Source organism: Camellia sinensis, chromosome 3 (genome assembly GCF_055761805.1).
Source record: "Camellia sinensis isolate YWXY chromosome 3, ASM5576180v1, whole genome shotgun sequence".
Taxonomy (NCBI): Eukaryota; Viridiplantae; Streptophyta; class Magnoliopsida; order Ericales; family Theaceae; genus Camellia; species Camellia sinensis.
The window spans coordinates 89,422,668-89,439,705 of record NC_138963.1 but is presented as its reverse complement, the minus strand read 5'-3'; the positions used below and the strand labels follow the sequence as shown (position 1 = coordinate 89,439,705).

General features: G+C 33.7%; 1 protein-coding gene across 4 annotated transcripts; it reads left to right on the top strand.

Annotated features, from left to right (window-relative positions):
- Positions 1-8,957: 8,957 nt before the first annotated feature.
- LOC114273170 (uncharacterized) lies at positions 8,958-14,794 on the top strand. Of its 4 annotated transcripts, none has more exons than XM_028214928.2 (4): positions 8,975-9,168; positions 9,282-9,336; positions 12,538-12,622; positions 12,806-14,794. In XM_028214928.2, exon 4 carries the CDS (start codon positions 12,833-12,835, stop codon positions 14,429-14,431), a length of 1,599 nt encoding a protein of 532 aa, XP_028070729.2. In that variant the 5' UTR covers positions 8,975-9,168; positions 9,282-9,336; positions 12,538-12,622; positions 12,806-12,832; the 3' UTR covers positions 14,432-14,794. The 4 variants fall into 4 exon arrangements, with proteins under 4 accessions (XP_028070728.2, XP_028070729.2, XP_028070732.2 ...); XM_028214932.2 differs by having other exon boundaries at positions 9,028-9,168; positions 9,294-9,336; XM_028214927.2 differs by lacking the exon at positions 12,538-12,622 and having other exon boundaries at positions 8,958-9,168.
- Positions 14,795-17,038: the final 2,244 nt, after the last annotated feature.

The window sequence follows — 17,038 nt, the reverse complement described above, 5'->3', positions numbered from 1 at the left end:
CAAAATACAATGAGAATAAACAAGTTATATATAATGAGCATAAATAAATGTATGTGTAAATAATTTTCATGCAAATCAAAGCAAATTTAAATACCTGCGGATGGCTCATAAGCTGATGATGATAGCTGCTGTAGTGCCACTGATGGTGGACGCACCGATGGTAGGCGTGGAGGCTGAGTACATGGTAGCTGCTGTGGTGCCACTGATGGTGGTCGATACGGTGGTAATGGTCCCTCAGATGGTGGTGGCACTAATGGCCCCTCCGATGCTGGCCGATGTGATGCCTCCTCTAATGGTGGTGCTACTGATGTCCTGTTGTGTAGCACATCAGACATCATGCGCCGGGGATGATTAGGCTTCCTCTTCCTTCCCATAATAATCTGCAAGCAATATAACATTAATTGACATTAGAAACATAGACAATGGTTTGTCATCAACTATAATATGACATGAATTGAACTAATACAATTACAAAGACAAAGTAAATTAAGAAATTGATGATTAACTACAACCTTGGCCTTAATTGAATTACTAATGTTGATTACATATCAGCCTATTTGAACATCAACTGTTTCCCCTTCTGCGGCTTCCCTCACCCAACCAACTTCTTCATCACGAAGTATTATATTTTCTTCCAATTGTTGGCTCATGTATGGCTCGATTTGTGGATCAGTTGAACTCATATCAAATAAACCTCTTTGAGACATCTTCACCACGACTTGCCAGTCTGGTTGTAACGGGTCTGCAACATACCAAACTTGCTCTGCTTGGGACGCCAAGATGAAAGGTTCATTGGTAATTCGATCATCTCGGTACAACAAATGATTGAAGTTCACCAACGTGAAATTGAAGACATCTTCTTTCTTTCCGTGAATGTTGTCAATCCAATCACACTTAAACAACACATGTTTCTTCTCATTAGAATATCGAATCTCAACAATATCTGTCAATTGTCCATAATAGTACACAGACCCCAGACGAGGATTCTTGTCTTTTCGACTAGCATAACTTATGGTATCTGCCTTCAAAGCTACACCACAATTTTGTGTGGCTCGACGATCATCCATGGCCTTTACTCGATATCGAAACCCATTCAGTATATACCCGTTGAACCTCCTTGCCAGGTTATGAGGACCATTTGCCAATAGAATAATCTCTTCAGAAAGTATGACATTAGTAGTCCTTCGCAAAGTTTGGACCTATTTAACACAAAAATGTAAAATTTAAAATGTAGATCGACTTAAGTAACTAGAATCTATAGAGTTAAATACATACATGTTCCTTGAACAAAATGTGAAAAGTTTCAAAATGTTCACGCCGAAGTTGATGATCGTCGACACGAGGCATTTTGAGCTTAAGTACTTCAAGGTGTTTGCTGTGTAGATTGAAATTTTAGCCATACAAAAATTTTAGTTGAAAATTCAATAAAACATAATAAAATATTGAGTGAGTGACTTAACCTACTTTATGAATGGTTGAACCGCGCTTGTATTGCATAAGATGTACCGATGAGCTTGTACCCAAGAAGTATTATCAAGATAAAAGCTTGTGTTTTCACCAGTAGCATGACCCAAATTATCAACACCACTATAGTTCCTCACGGGTCGACTAGATTTGGTTTCCACATCACTGAGATATTGTGCACAAAAATTCATGCATTCTTCCATAAGATATCCTTTAGCAATTGATCCTTCAGGATGAGCTCTATTACGCACGTATTGCTTCAAAGTAAGAAGATACCTCTCAATTGGATACATCCATCGAAACTGAATCGCTCCACCCAATAACGCTTCATCAGCTAGATGTATAGGCAAGTGCTCCATTATATCAAAAAAACTCGGAGGAAATATTTTCTCTAGATGACAAAGTGTTACAGCGATACGATCTTTAATATATTGCAAATCCGTCGCACGATTCACTTTTGAACACAATTGTCTAAAGAAATTGCTCAATTCAATCAAGGGTTCAATTACATTCTTCGGTAACGATCTGCGAATAGCCAATGGAATAAGTTGTTGCATCAGAATATGACTATCGTGGCTCTTAAGACCCCCAATGCTTCTATCATGTAAGCGCACACGACGTGATATATTGGATGAATACCCGTCGGGAACTCTTACTTCCTTCAACACTTTCAAGAACAAATCTTTCTCATCCTTGGTCATCGTGAATTGTGCTGGTGGTAAATAGGCTTTATTCGACCCTCTTAACTGCAAATGTAGGGGTTTTCTAATATTCATATCTTGTAAATCACGCCGAGCATTAACACCATCCTTCGATTTTCCTGCAACCCCTAATATTGTCCACAACACATTGTCACAAACATTCTTCTCTATATGCATCACATCGAGGTTGTGTCTTATTAGATTGTGCTCCCAATATGGCAATTCATAAAAGATACTCTTTTTCTTCCAACTATGGGTGCGATGTCCAGCTTTCTCCTTCTCTACCTGTCTCCTATGCCTCTCCTTAAGGTCATCCCTATTGTATTGGGTTAAAATACCCTCAGATTCTAATTGTAGCAACATCTCAGTTCTAGACAACAATTTTGGTTTGAGTCTGACTTCCCGACTACCATCAAATGATACTTTATCCTTCCGGAATTTATGGCCAGTAGGTAAAATCTGCGATGACCCAAGTATGATTGTTTCCTACTATGCTTCAACCAACACGATGTAGTTTTCTTATTGCAACAAGGACATGCATATTCTCCTTTAGTGCTCCATCCTGACAAGTTTGCGTATGCGGAAAAATCACTAATTGTCCATAGTAAAGCTGCATGCGTTTGAAACATTTGATTTGTTGATGCATCAAATGTTGACACACCCTCATTCCATAGTTCTTTCAACTCCTCAATCAACGGCTGCATATAAACATCAATCTTGTCACCAGGTCCTTTCGGGCCGTCAATAAGCACAGATAAAATTAGAAATGGTTGCTTCATGCACATCCATGGCGGCAAGTTGTATGGAATGAGCACAACAGGCCAAGTGCTATGAACTATGTTCATCGTCCTAAATGGGTTAAAACCATCAGATGCTAAGCCAAGCCTTACACTTCGACAATCATTACTAAAGTCAATATTCCGACGGTCAAAATCTTTCCATGCAAGGGAGTCAGCAGGATGCCTAAAGACACCATCATCAGTTCGTTCCTCTGCATGCAATCTCATTAACTTGGCCGTCTTGGATGACATAAACAACCTCTGCAACCTTGACTTTAAAGGAAAATACCTCATCTGTTTTGCAGCTATTTGTTTGCCACCTGTGTTAGGACCATTTGAACCACCATCACCATTTGATTTCCATCTAGAACTGTTGCATATGACACATTTATCAAGATTGGCGTCCTCGTTTCGAAACAACATGCAACTGTTAGGACATGCATCCCACGTCTCATACGTGAAGCCCAAATCTGTTGTGACCTTCTGAGCTTTATAATATGAGTCCGGGAGTTTCACACCCAATGGAAACGCCTCATTCAATAACTCAAGCAACATGTCAACAGACTTGTCCGTCCACTGATTAAGCACCTTCAAATGTAGAAGTCGAACAATGAATGACAAAGATGTGAACGTCTGACAACCCGGATACAATTCACTTTGTGCATCTTGAAGAAGTTTGAAATACTTTGCAGTCTCTGCATTTGGACCGAGCTGGGGTTCAGATGCATGGGGATCAGGCCCCTATGGTTCATCACCCTCAACACTTGTACCGGCATGTGGATTTCCCATAGCCCCTTATATCATTCCAATCATATCATCTCCAATGTCTAAATTAGCTAATGTTTCATTCTCTCGATTACTATGCAGAGATATGTAAGATTCCCCATGATTAATCCAATGTTTGTATTTTTTAAAAAAACCATTCAAAATCAGATGCTCCCGTACACCATCTCGTACAAAATAGTATCGATTCTCACACTTCCTACACGGACAACTAATCATCGAACCTTCAACCCTATTGGTGTAGGCGAACACAAGGAATTCATCAATCCCATTAATGTATTCACTCGACATCCTATTTGGCAAATCAATCCAACTCTTATCCATCATCTGTACACATCCACAAGAATATCTCACCAAAGTAACTCTAAATATAATACCTACACATAAATATTCACTCGACATCCTATTTGGCAAATTAACGAAATGTCTAAAATTCCTATTTAAGGTTTAAATTAATTAAATTAAAAATTTAAGATTTATTTTATTATAAGGGTTAAAATCCTTTTTTTTTTTGTATTTTTTTTATTTTCTCTTAAATATTTTTATGACTTATTTAAACATTTGCAATTTAAATTTGTAATCGAACCATTACATGTGTATGATATCAAAAATACAAAAAAAAAAAGAAATTCTATCATAATAAACAGATTTATTATGGTACTGTATTTTAAGATTATTGTATATATAGACAGATTTATATAGACATCTCTGAAATCTGTTTATTGTATTTTAAATAAACCAATAAACAGATATATATAGACATCTCTGAAATCTGATTATTTAAGATTATTTTATATACAATAAACAGATTTATAAACCAATAAAATAGATTTATAAACAGATTTATAAACCATAATAAACAGATATATATAAACCAATAAACCAATAAACAGTTATTTAAGATTATTTTAAATACAATAAACAGATTTATAAAAAAAATTAAGATTTAAATACAATAAACAGATTTCAGATTAAGATTAACTGATTTATACATATATAGACAGATTTATATATATATATATATATATATATAGACAGATTTCAGATAAACAGATTTATATATATATAGACAGATTTCAGATTTATATATATATAGATTTATATACATTGCATATATATACAGATTTATATATATAGACATTCATCTATATATATATATACAGAGACCGAGAGAGAGAGAGAGAGAGAGAGAGAGAGAGAGAGAGAGAGAGAGAGAACATACACAGAGCGAGAGAGAGTCGTCGCCGGAGCACCACTACTTGTCGTCGTCGCCGCCGCACCACCGCTGGCTTGCTCGCGCGCACCACCGCTGTCTTGCTCGTAGCCTGTTTGAGAAATTTGGGGGTGAAGTTAGGGATTTAGGGAGGAAGGATCGAGCGGCAACAGGAAAAAGAAGAGGGGGGATTTTTTTATTTTGACTTTTTGCGACGGTATGCTGTAGACCGTCGCAAATAGAAGGCAGTAGTTCGTAAAACGGCGCCGTTTGAATTAATACTTTTTTGCGACGGCAAATTTCCGTCGCAAATGAGATATGCCGTCTCAAAAAAAAGGTGTTTTGCGACGGTTTTCTTTACCGTCGCTAATACTTCCGCATTTCCGACCCCTCTGCTTAGTTTCATTACCGACGGGTAAATGCCGTCGCTAAAGGCTATTATTTGCGACGGGTGACGTTACCGTCGCAAAAAACCGTTTTTTGCGACGGGGGGCGCGGCGTCGCTAAAAGCTCCGTGTTTTTTGCTATGTTTTCCTGTAGTGATTGTCAAATCTCATATACCTCATTAGGAGAAGATCATGGGTTTGGGTTCAACTCTCCATCACAAAACCCAACAAAAACAAACCAAAACCCAACAAAAACGAAAAGGACCACGTGTTGATAAGGGCGGCGGTACAAACAATAGTGCGTCCAATTTCAAATTTAAACAAAGGCTTATTTTAAAAAATAGGTTAAAAGTGGCTTCTTAATTTTTAATCTATTTTGTTTTTATAAGAAAATTAAAGATGGACTTTATTTCTTTATGATTTGAGTCGGATGCGGATTATTCTTGACATTTGAAAATCATCACATAACTCCCATATAATTTGTGAACTAAAACGCATAGTTAACTTTTTCGTTAAAGATAACACATTGTGAGAGTCACGCGCTTGTAAGGAGAGTAATACTTTTTTTAAGACGAAAATGCCCCTGGCACATCTTCGAATTTATAAACAATGCCATCAGATCTGTAAACCTTTACCCCCCCCCAAAAAAAAAGAAAAAAAAGATGAAAGATGGTTTGATCTTACTGAATATGGTTTGATCTTCATACTATCAAAATTTTTTGAGCTTCTTACTACCTAACTCCGATCAATCCCATTCTGGCGCCACTCTCCGGTCAACCCCAATCCAGAGCCACTCTTCAATCAACTCCACCGTAACCTCCACAGTTGACCACCCCCAGCAGCTTCGGACAACCCAAATCCAGACCCATCGTCCAGATTATAGATTATATGTAACCAAAGTTAATAAATGCTGGTGCCTGAGACTTTGGAAGAGAAAATGTGTAGCTATATATAATCTGTTTATATGTGTATGCAAATTACATAATCTATATATATATATATCAAAGCTAATTTCAATTCATCAAAAAAAATTAATTAATTATATAATATATATATATATATATGTATATCAAATCCATATATATATATATATATATTTGTGTTATGTTTAAAAAAAAATTGATTTTGTTTTTACATTTGTTGTATGTATATATATATATATATATTTTTTTTTTGAATTTTATCCATATATATTTTTGCATCTGCTGTATGTATATATATTGGATTTTATCCATATATATGTGTGTGTGTGTGTCATTCTGTTTCAATAAGTTTTAATGGTTTGTGAAGATGAAAGATGATAAAGTGTATGTACAACTTCTGTTAACTGTATGAAAGATGATGAAGTGAAATGTATGTCAGCTGGGTGAATTGTATGTAAGATGATGAAGATGAAATGGGGGGAGAGAGAGAGAGAGAGATAAGAATAAGAAGATAATGATGATGAATGAGGGTATAATTGTTAATTTACAACTTTTATTAACAGAAGTTATTGTGAGTTTTAGTCCACAAACCACATAAGGGTTATGTAGTGATTTCCGAATGTCGGGAGAGTAATCTACACCCGGCCCAAACCATAAGGGAGTAAAGTAAAGTTTGCCTAAAAGTTAAACACAGGTTTTAACCATTTTCTCAAAACATCTCAAAATATATCTTTCATTCATGTGAGAGTAATGTTAGGAACTCTAAAAATTTTATTAAAATTTCTATCAAATATTTTACATGGTTGTAGGATTCAAACTATATAGGTCCCATGTAAGTCTCATACCTATGTAATATATTTGATAAAAATGTTAATATAACTTTTAAAAATTTTAACATTTTTGTTCACGTGGCCGGTTGAGGTGAGCTTGGAAACATCCCTCGGCAATCAACAAAGGAAGTTTAATTCGTCAGATTTTTTACACTTTATCTAAAAATCTTATTTCTTATTTATTTATGAAGACTTTCTTTCTCACTTTGACAATTTATTCATATTAATTATAATTTATTAAATTTAATTATAATATTTTATATGAATCAAATAAGATTAAAAACGAGAAAATTAGTGACAAATCCAATTTAAAGAGGGTATAATGTATGGGCAATGATTGGTGGCCACAAATTCTATGGTTCAAATGGTTCGAAAATGTCAAAACGACGTCGTTTTGAGTACAAAACAACTCTGAAAATGCTAAAACGACGTCGTTTTGGCATTTTCGGACCATTTGAGGCACAGAATTTGCGGCTAACAAACATTTTCCATAATGTATTAGGTTCACTGGATATGTTTTGTTGGTGAGAGGTCCACTCTTTGTAAAATAGTTTGATAAAAGGTCTTTTTGTTTATTTTGAAGGACATTTGTTTTCAATTTTACTCCTTAATTTGTCTGTTGAATTTTTTTATCTGTTGACCACTCTTTGTAAAATAGTTTGATAAAAGGTCTTTTTGTTTATTTTGAAGGACATTTGTTTTCAATTTTACTCCTTAATTTGTCTGTTGAATTTTTTTATCTGTTGACTTTTGTTGACTGCTTGTTCAAAAATTTTCCTACCTATTCAATTTTTTTTCTATCTGGTTGATAAAAAATTATGATTATCAAATCGATCAAACTTTTTCAAAGAATGATATATACAAAGATTGTAAACATGATAAAATTTAAATTTAAACTTAAAAGAAAGCTAACCTAAAAGGAACGACCCATTTTATAAAACAGTCGATGGCTTTACATTTTACATAATGAAAATTTTTTGGAAAAATTAAAAAAAAAAGTTAAGATTTAACCTTTATAACAAAATAAACAATAAGATTTTTAATTTTGCCAATTTAAAATCAATATTTTGATTTACTTTTAATTTAAATTATTTGTATATTTTTGTTAATACATTTGACGGGAAAAATAGCATTTTAGCTATTAAACGTAATATAAATATATATAAAATATTATTTTTTATTGAATTAATAACAAAAATACACTTTTTACCGTTGATTTTGATTAATAAAAATAAATAAATAATTTAATTTAAGAATAAATCAAAAAATTTAAACTTAAATTTATAAACTTACAAACTCAAAATTTATTTTAAAAAATGATTGATATACCGAATTTGAATTCATCCGAATCACCGGTAAACCAGATGATCGTTCGAATGACTAGCGTCACTCTTATTAATCACAGTTGTCACTATTGTCAATTATAACTGTCACCTTTGTTAACCAACGTGTCAATTGACATATTTCAAATGACCAGTTAGACGATCAACATACACAAATCCAAAATAATTCCAGCGAGTTCAAATTCCATCTTGCTGATTTATTTTAATGCAAAGTCAAACACTGTAATTTATTTATGGATAAATTACAAATACACCTTTTGAAGTTTAATTAAAATACAAATTGTCCTTTGTGATTTTGAAAATTACATTTCACCTTCTGAGATTTCTAATTTCATAACAAATCGTCATTTTTATTAATTAATTATTAAATCAATTAACAGTTTTTAATGATGTTAAAAATATGTTTCAGTTAAATAAAAAATTCTAATAAAAAAATATTTATAATTTTTCAAATTACATAGGCATTTTGTATTTTTATAATTTTTCAAATTACATAGGCATTTTGTATTTTAATTTATCCTTTGTTTATTTATTTATTTATACAAATTTTCCAAATCTTTTCTGTTTCTCTTCTTTCCTAAAATCTCAGTTATACAACTCCATAGAAAAACCCACAGAAATAAATCCTTTCTCCCTCCGCGGATTTATATCTATGTGCGTATCTGTATGCATATATAGGGTTTCAAATTGAGATTTCCATGACGAAGCATTAGATCTTATTCTCCTTTTTATTCTTCAGAAATTAGGTATGTGTATTCGGCTCGGGAGAAGGACCATGCTTTGAATTGAAGAAATTTTAGTTTTTTTTTTTTTTTTAATTTTTTTATTGTTGAATTCGGTTGATTTATTTTTATTCCAGGGACTGGTACAGAATCATCGCTAGAGCTGCGAATGAGAAGAATCGGCAACATCAGGTATATTTAATTTTTCTTTCCTTAATTTAATTCTTGTTCTTGTCTTTTCAGTTCTGATTTTCGAAGTTAATGCTTCATCGTAGTTCATTGAGATTTAGACAAAATAGAGGATTTGAAGCTGAAATTGAAGTCTATTTTGCGCAAGATCTCTCTCTTCTTTGGAAGTCTTTATCTGAATTTAGGCCACCCATGGATTAATCTATGTAGTACATGGCATGCCATTAGGTCATGATTGAATTTGGGAATTATCTTTCAATTTACTGCTCCAGTTGTAATACTAAATACACTGCTACTATAACTACACAACCGATGTAGAATTCCATCTTTCTTTGCAAGATTCATTCTTTTACTTTTTGAACAAGCCTATTGTTGTCTGTTGATAATATATTTATTTATTTTTGATGGTACGATGATTAATAATGATGGAGAGGTTGGAAATGATTTAGTCTATAGATACAAAGTAGGTTTGCTTAGGTGGAGTAGTGCTTCGAGCATATTATGTTATGGACGAATATCAACAAGATTGAAATGAAAATTTTATTAAACAATTAAAAGGCCAACCATGTTTTACAGGATAGAATTTTGAGCAACTAAGAAACAACACATTTTTAAAATGAGTGTAATTGAGATGAAGATGCTTAGATGGCTATGCACTAAGACTAGAAAGAAGTTAAAAGATAAATATATTTGTGAAATGGTAGTAACATCAATTGAAGATAAACTGAGGGAGAACAAACTAACATAGTTGGTCATATATAATGAAAATCTATAGATGCATTGATAAAGAAGAGTGATATAATCACCGTAAATAGAAATGGTAGGGGGAGGGGAAGATTTAGACTGACATGGGATGTTGTAATAAAAAAATATATGAATTCATTTAGTTTAAGTAAGCAAAATCACTTGATAGAGAGAAATGGAAAAAAAAAAAAAAAAAAGATTTATATAATTGACTCCACTTGATTAGGACACGAGGCTTAGTTTGATATTAGTACAGTCATCTTTTGCAACTAGTGGTTGCTTGCAAGTTTAGATAACTAGAGGCACAATGTGTCTTATAGCCCATTTGGTATGCAAAGGTGCATCCAAGAATAAGGTGGGGTGTTTCAAGTCCTCAGTTCAATAATTATATATTGAATGCTTGGGCGTTGATTGCCACCCCAGTTATACACTCCCTTAGTTCTAAGCCATCCATTTTTATGCTCCACTTTCCCTTGAAAGGAAAATTAGCTTTGCTCCTCTAGGCACTAGGCGCACCTGTGGTTCATGAGGTTATCTAATTACAATAGATAACACAAATCATGGGAAGGCGATCGCATCTGTTCTTGGCTGTAACTGTGCTTTCCTTAGACTTGCTGTTGCCTATATCCATAAATAATATATGTAAGGCCATAAATATGCATCTTGCTGGTCAGGGTGTTTCATAGTTTGGTCAGTGGTGGATTTTGAGTTGTTGCTGATAAGTGATGACCTTTATTACCATTAAATTTGATTTCAGTGAAGTTAGCCATTGTCTCCAAGTTCATATCCAATCTGATCATCAGCACCATAATTATTTTTATTGGCTATAATTCTCGTCAATTGATATTCACAACTCTGTCCCATATGCTTAGTCATTGGCTGAGTTGATATAATTGGTGGTAATTCATCCACAACATAGTAGAGACTAAAATTATGAAGATCCTTATCATAGTGTCAACTCTTGGCCCCATAGTATTTATGCTGTGGGGGTTTATAATAGCCTCACATTTGTTCATTGACAATATTTAGTGTTACACAGCTCATTTGCTTTAATAGATTGTAACATGAGCAAGAAATAAAGAAGTCATTTTCATCAATTTACTTGTGAAATGAGAAACAATGGATCTAGGAAGAGAAATTTCCATTTATAATTGATTGGAGAATTTGCAATTTCGTTGTTTAGGTTGTGCTTTAATCATGTTGGTGTGATTTCACAATGTTAGGTAACTATTTTTTTGGGCTATCGATTTTGAGGCATAGTTCCACCAAGCTGCAGCTTCAAGTTCTTTTTCTATCTATAATATTTTGTAGAGCTGTGACATGGCTGATAGGTGAAAATAGAGTTAAGAGATGTTGATACGTAGTTGTCACTTTTGGAAGGCACATTGATAGATCCATACATGCAAGAATGTGCATGGTTGAAGAATATTATTCAATTGCTAGTATTACTCTGGACTTATCCTTTGTTGAAGCTTACTGGTTCATATTTTTGGCTGAAGAAATACTGCAATACAAATTTACAGAGTTATGCCAATACTTTCTCATTGCTTTGCATCTGATAAAATTCAATGCTGTTTTTCTTACATGTTTAGAATTTCAGTAATTTTTCCCTTTCTATTTGTTTATGAATTTTGGTCATTTAGGATGATTTTCTTAGTGGAATAGATATGCTTTAATGTGGATATAGCAGTCCAAGTTTATGTTTTTCTTGAAGCAGTTATTCCACTTTCTCCCACCTCACTCCCTCTCTATCTTTGTTGTCCCAATGCTTTGATGGTAATATTGAAAGTAGTTCTATGTTACATGGACTCAGATATTAGTATCGGGTTCGAGTGTGTGTCCAAGTGTCAGACCTTCATGAACTTAAATTTTAGTATATTTGTCCAAAATAGGATATGGGTATGGGGACTCATTATGAACCCACATATATACTACATATTATATAGTATTCTTAGATAAGATGTTGTAAATTATATAAAATGTACCTGAAATTGAATAAGATTTAGAAAAAAATGTGGAATTTTCTCTCGCATCTATGTTAGAAGTTATAAATGTTTATTTTTTGGCAAATGTAAATTTCTTATTCTTCAAACATTGCAAAAAATTAGAGGATTCAAATGTCTAAAGTAAGTACGGGTGTCGGACACATATTCCACACCCTTATCCTTGTCATATCCAGTGGACATGGGACTTTGGGTGAAAGTTGAACAAAAGAGTCCATGTAATGTAACATTGATTTAATACTCTACTGAGTGTGATGATAATTCCGCAGGAATGTTATAATCAATTTTTTTTTTTCCTTCTTAAATTTCATTGTTAAGTTATTTGTATGCTGGCAAGGATTGGGGCAGTTGACTGTTCACTGGAAACAAGAAAATATTGTTCACGTTAGTTCCAAATTACCATACTGATACTGTATCCTATCGAGGTTGTATATCTAATTTATTAGCTGCTATGTAGGTTGTCTTGACCATCATGCTGTGCTATATGTTCAATACAATTGGTTGCAGGCAAAATTATCCTTTTAGTTCTGCTGACCAGCTAGGTATACCATGGAATGTTAACCTGCTCAGTTGATTAGTTCAGCCACGGTGTTTCTTTCTGTTTATCTTTCTTTTCTTTTCCTTTGTATTTTTGTCACTCTCATATTGGGTCTAGTCTATGTTAATATTTTAAGAAGCACCTTGTTGTGTAGTTACTTATAGTGCCGTCTCTTGGCCATCTGCAGGAACATGTGAGCTTTTAAAAGTCATTAATGGCTAATCCAAATGCATCAGCTTTGATAGTGACATCTGAATCCTCAGAACAAGGTGGGACACATGTGGAAAATTCAAACATGAACTTGACTCAACCACCTTCACAGCAGAGCCGAAACTCCTCACATGGTTCCGTGGCTATTCTTTGGGACATTGAGAACTGTCCTGTCCCAAGTGATGTACGTTCTGAAGATGTGGCTGGCAACATCAGAATGGCATTGCGAGTCCATCCTGTAATTAAGGGAGCTGTTACCATGTTTTCTGCCTATGGGGATTTTAATGCCTTCCCTAGGAGATTGAGAGAGGGCTGCCAGAGAACTGGTGTCAAACTCATAGATGTACCCAGTGGGAGAAAAGATGCTGCTGACAAGGCCATATTGGTCGATATGTTTCTTTTTGCTCTTGACAACCCCCCTCCTTCCTCCATCATGCTTATATCTGGGGATGTTGATTTTGCTCCTGCACTACACATACTTGGTCAACGTGGATATACTGTGATTCTTGTCATTCCTTCTCGAGTGGATGTTTCATCTGCCCTATGTAACGCTGGTAGGTTTGTATGGGACTGGTCTAGTGTAGCTCGTGGGGAAGGCTTTGTACCGCCTTCTAAGGCTTTAATTCCCCCTCGTGTAGGTCCAGCTGAGATTGCTGGGTATCTTATGGGGTGCCACATCAATGACTACCCAGATAGTCAGACTCAGAACGAAGAAGAAGCAATTGTATACAGAGGTCTCTCACAAAGCTATTCCAACTCGAGGGATTTCTCAATGATATCACAGTCCTTATCTGAATACAACAGAACTTCAATCGCCATGCCTTGTTTCCCCTCAACTTTAAGATCACAAAGTCTTCCATCTGGCTTAAACGAAGTTTCAGGAGGATCTGTTGCTTTGTGTGATCAGAACGATATGATGTTTGTACAGCCTGGAGATCTAAATGGGTTGAAACAACAGCTGATGAAGCTGCTTGAATTTTCTGGAGGGTGTTTGCCTCTTACCCGTGTTCATGCTGAGTATCAGAAAATTTATGGGAGGCCTCTTTATATATCAGAATATGGGGCTTCCAAACTTGTGAATCTTCTCAAGAAGATGGGTGACACAATGGCAATAGAGGGAAAAGGTCAGAAGAAGTTTGTCTACCTCCGAAACTCGAGACCTGGCCCAAGTGCTCCTCCACTAGCTCTGGCAAAGAAGGACAAGAAGGGGAAAGGGACTCAGGAAGAGAACATTGACATCATCACAGGTGTTGGTGGATCTTCAGATGAGTTCTCAGATGAAGAAAGGGTGGTTATAGAAGAACAAGATGAGCGGACGGGTGTAGAGAACACTGATTTGGGGATGGCAGCTAGATGTGAAACTGGTGAGCCAAGTCTCGAACAGTTTAAGTACGAGCTACAAGAGATTCTTGTGAGTTACTCGTGTAGAATCTTCCTGGGTTGCTTTGAGGCTCTATATCAGCAACGATACAAGAGACCACTGGATTACCAGAGGTTTGGTGTGAATGAGCTGGAGGAGCTGTTGGACAAGGTGAGAGATGTTGTGGTTTTGCAGGAGGAACCGGGAACCAAGAGGAAGATTTTGGTTGCTGTTAGCAGCTAGAAGAATGGGGTAGCTCATTTTTATTTTTATTTTTTTTTGCGTCAACTTAATTAGGATGTTTATAGATGATATGAGGCATGCTTGTCGCTACACTATTTCCCTTTTGCTTTCTTATTTTTTTCCAGTAAAAATTCCGTAAAAAAGGTATACAAAATAAAAAAGAAAAGAAGAAGAAGATAAGGAAAAATCCAGGAGCATATATATTTGTGGTGCTGACATAGATTTTAAAGGATAATTTCACATCTTCCCCAGAAGGGGTCATGTAGCTGAGTTGATCAACTGCCAAAGTAGATCTTTAAGTTAACTTGCTTTTTAAATTTTTTCATTTCCACACATAAATAAAGACAATCTGTTTTTGTGGCTTGTGTATGTCTTGAACTACGTAGGCTGGTGAATGTGAATTTGTTTTTACTTATTTGATTGTTATTTGTTGCTTTGATTATTATATATAATTCATTACCTAGCTGATAGTGCCCAGAAACCTATGCTGTTTGATTTTTGTATTAGAAACTTGCAGTTGTCATTATCAATGATGGCTTTGTAAGGACTCTTTTGTGAATCAATTTCAATCAACACTTCATTGTAATTCTTCTCCTTGATGATGACACAAAGACCTCTGAAGAGGCCTCACAACTTCAGTTTCCATATGCTTGTGGTCTAGAATTGCCCTGCAATGGGAAAGACCAATTATATAGGGTAGTGTTCCTAACCTTAGGCTTCGTTTCTATTTATGGATTTGAAATATATGGCTTTGATATTAATCCTTCAAGGGAAAGCAAGATGAATAGTTCGAATTTAGTTTACCTAAGTATTTCAAGATCATATGATGGGATTGAAATACCTATGCAAAGATAGTTTATTTGAAATCATATCGAAGATTCTTTTTTTAGCTACAAAGATGTTAAAAAAATATGGAAACATGGGTTAAAAGCCAAAAATTAGTTTTTAACCCATTTTGAGTTTGAGTCACATCACTTCTCACATAAAACAGTAAAAAAAGTTTAAAAAGTCAAAAAACTAGTTTTTAACCATCTTCTCAATTCTTTGCCAATTTTTTTTTTATGAACCTACAATAACATACTCTACATGTTTTCATAAAATTCAATCTCAAATTTCTTGATTTGAAATTTATCAACCAAACAGACTTTTATCATTAAGAACATTAGCTATTGTTATGTCTAAGCAATGAATAGTGACAAATTGCAATACTATATATTTCTTGTTCTAGTCACAACCACTGAATTGTGGATTTCTACCTTTAATCATAATCACTCATTTTCATATCTCAATTTGGTAAATTACAATTTTACCTATTGCTATTCCTCGTGTCAATTATAGGGAATAACAATACTAAATTAGAGCGATAGTTTTATCTCCCGATTAGAGAGGTGATTTGGGGATTATTTATTTTATTTTATTTCAATTTTTTTTAACAATGATTCTATCTAACCATTGGAGAAGCTCTTAGTTGTGAAATTCTGTTTTACATCCTCTACGTAGTATATGACATTTCTCAATGTAGAAAGAGGTAGTGTTTAATAATTCAACTCAATACTTTAAATAAATTAAATATATTTGATAATTAAACTTCATATCACTTGAATTTTAAATCCCTTTTAAGAATAGACTAAAGGCTTTCTTAATTTTAATTCTGAATGCTGAATGTTAATAATATGATTATTTGTGGATTGAGTTGGACTGATTAGATAATAAAATTAGATAATTAGTTAGCTTGTGGATTAAAATTTATTAAACTGTCAACAAATTAACTCAATCCATTTGTATGCCTACACAAAATAGCTTGTATTTGTTCACACAGTCTCTCCTTTAACTTTAATACCTTCAATCAAATGACATTTGCCTCTCATTTTGATTGCAATTTTCCCCGTAATTTAAATGTTTTATAAATTAATTTTTGAAATATGATTTTTGAATAATTTCATATATTCGATTAACTTCTGAGTTTTGTATTGAGATTTGAAATAAATAATATTTTTTAGTTTGAAATTGCAAAAAAAATTAAAGAAAATTATATTGATCTCTCCTAAAGTATAGATAAAATACAACAAATTTCATAAATTTGACATAATTACATTGAGTTTCTTTAAAATTTTAGTTCCCTCAACACTTGGTTTATTTTCATTAGAAATTCATTAGTTATATGCATAAAAAAAATGACATTATCATTTCTTTTATGTTGAAATATATATTTTATTTTATTTATTTTTGTAACTTTACACCATTTGCATTAATTTTGGTCCCTTTAGTTTTACTAAAAGGGAGGTCTCCTAAAATTTTAATTCACTTAACACTAAGTCCCTTTTCATAAATAATTCATTGAATGAAAAATAATGTTATCTCTTTTAAATTATATATATATATATATATATATATATTACTTTATTTATCTTTGTATCTTCACACAATTTGTAATAATTTTGGTCCTTTTACTTTTACTTTTACTAAACAACAGATTGGGGTATTTATGCCAAAACTATGAAGCTTATTATACTTGTAATGCTTTCAAAATATATGGTCCGACCCGAGATAAATAAACTCGAATGGTGATAACAAGGCAATGATATATATAATAAAATAGAATCTCTC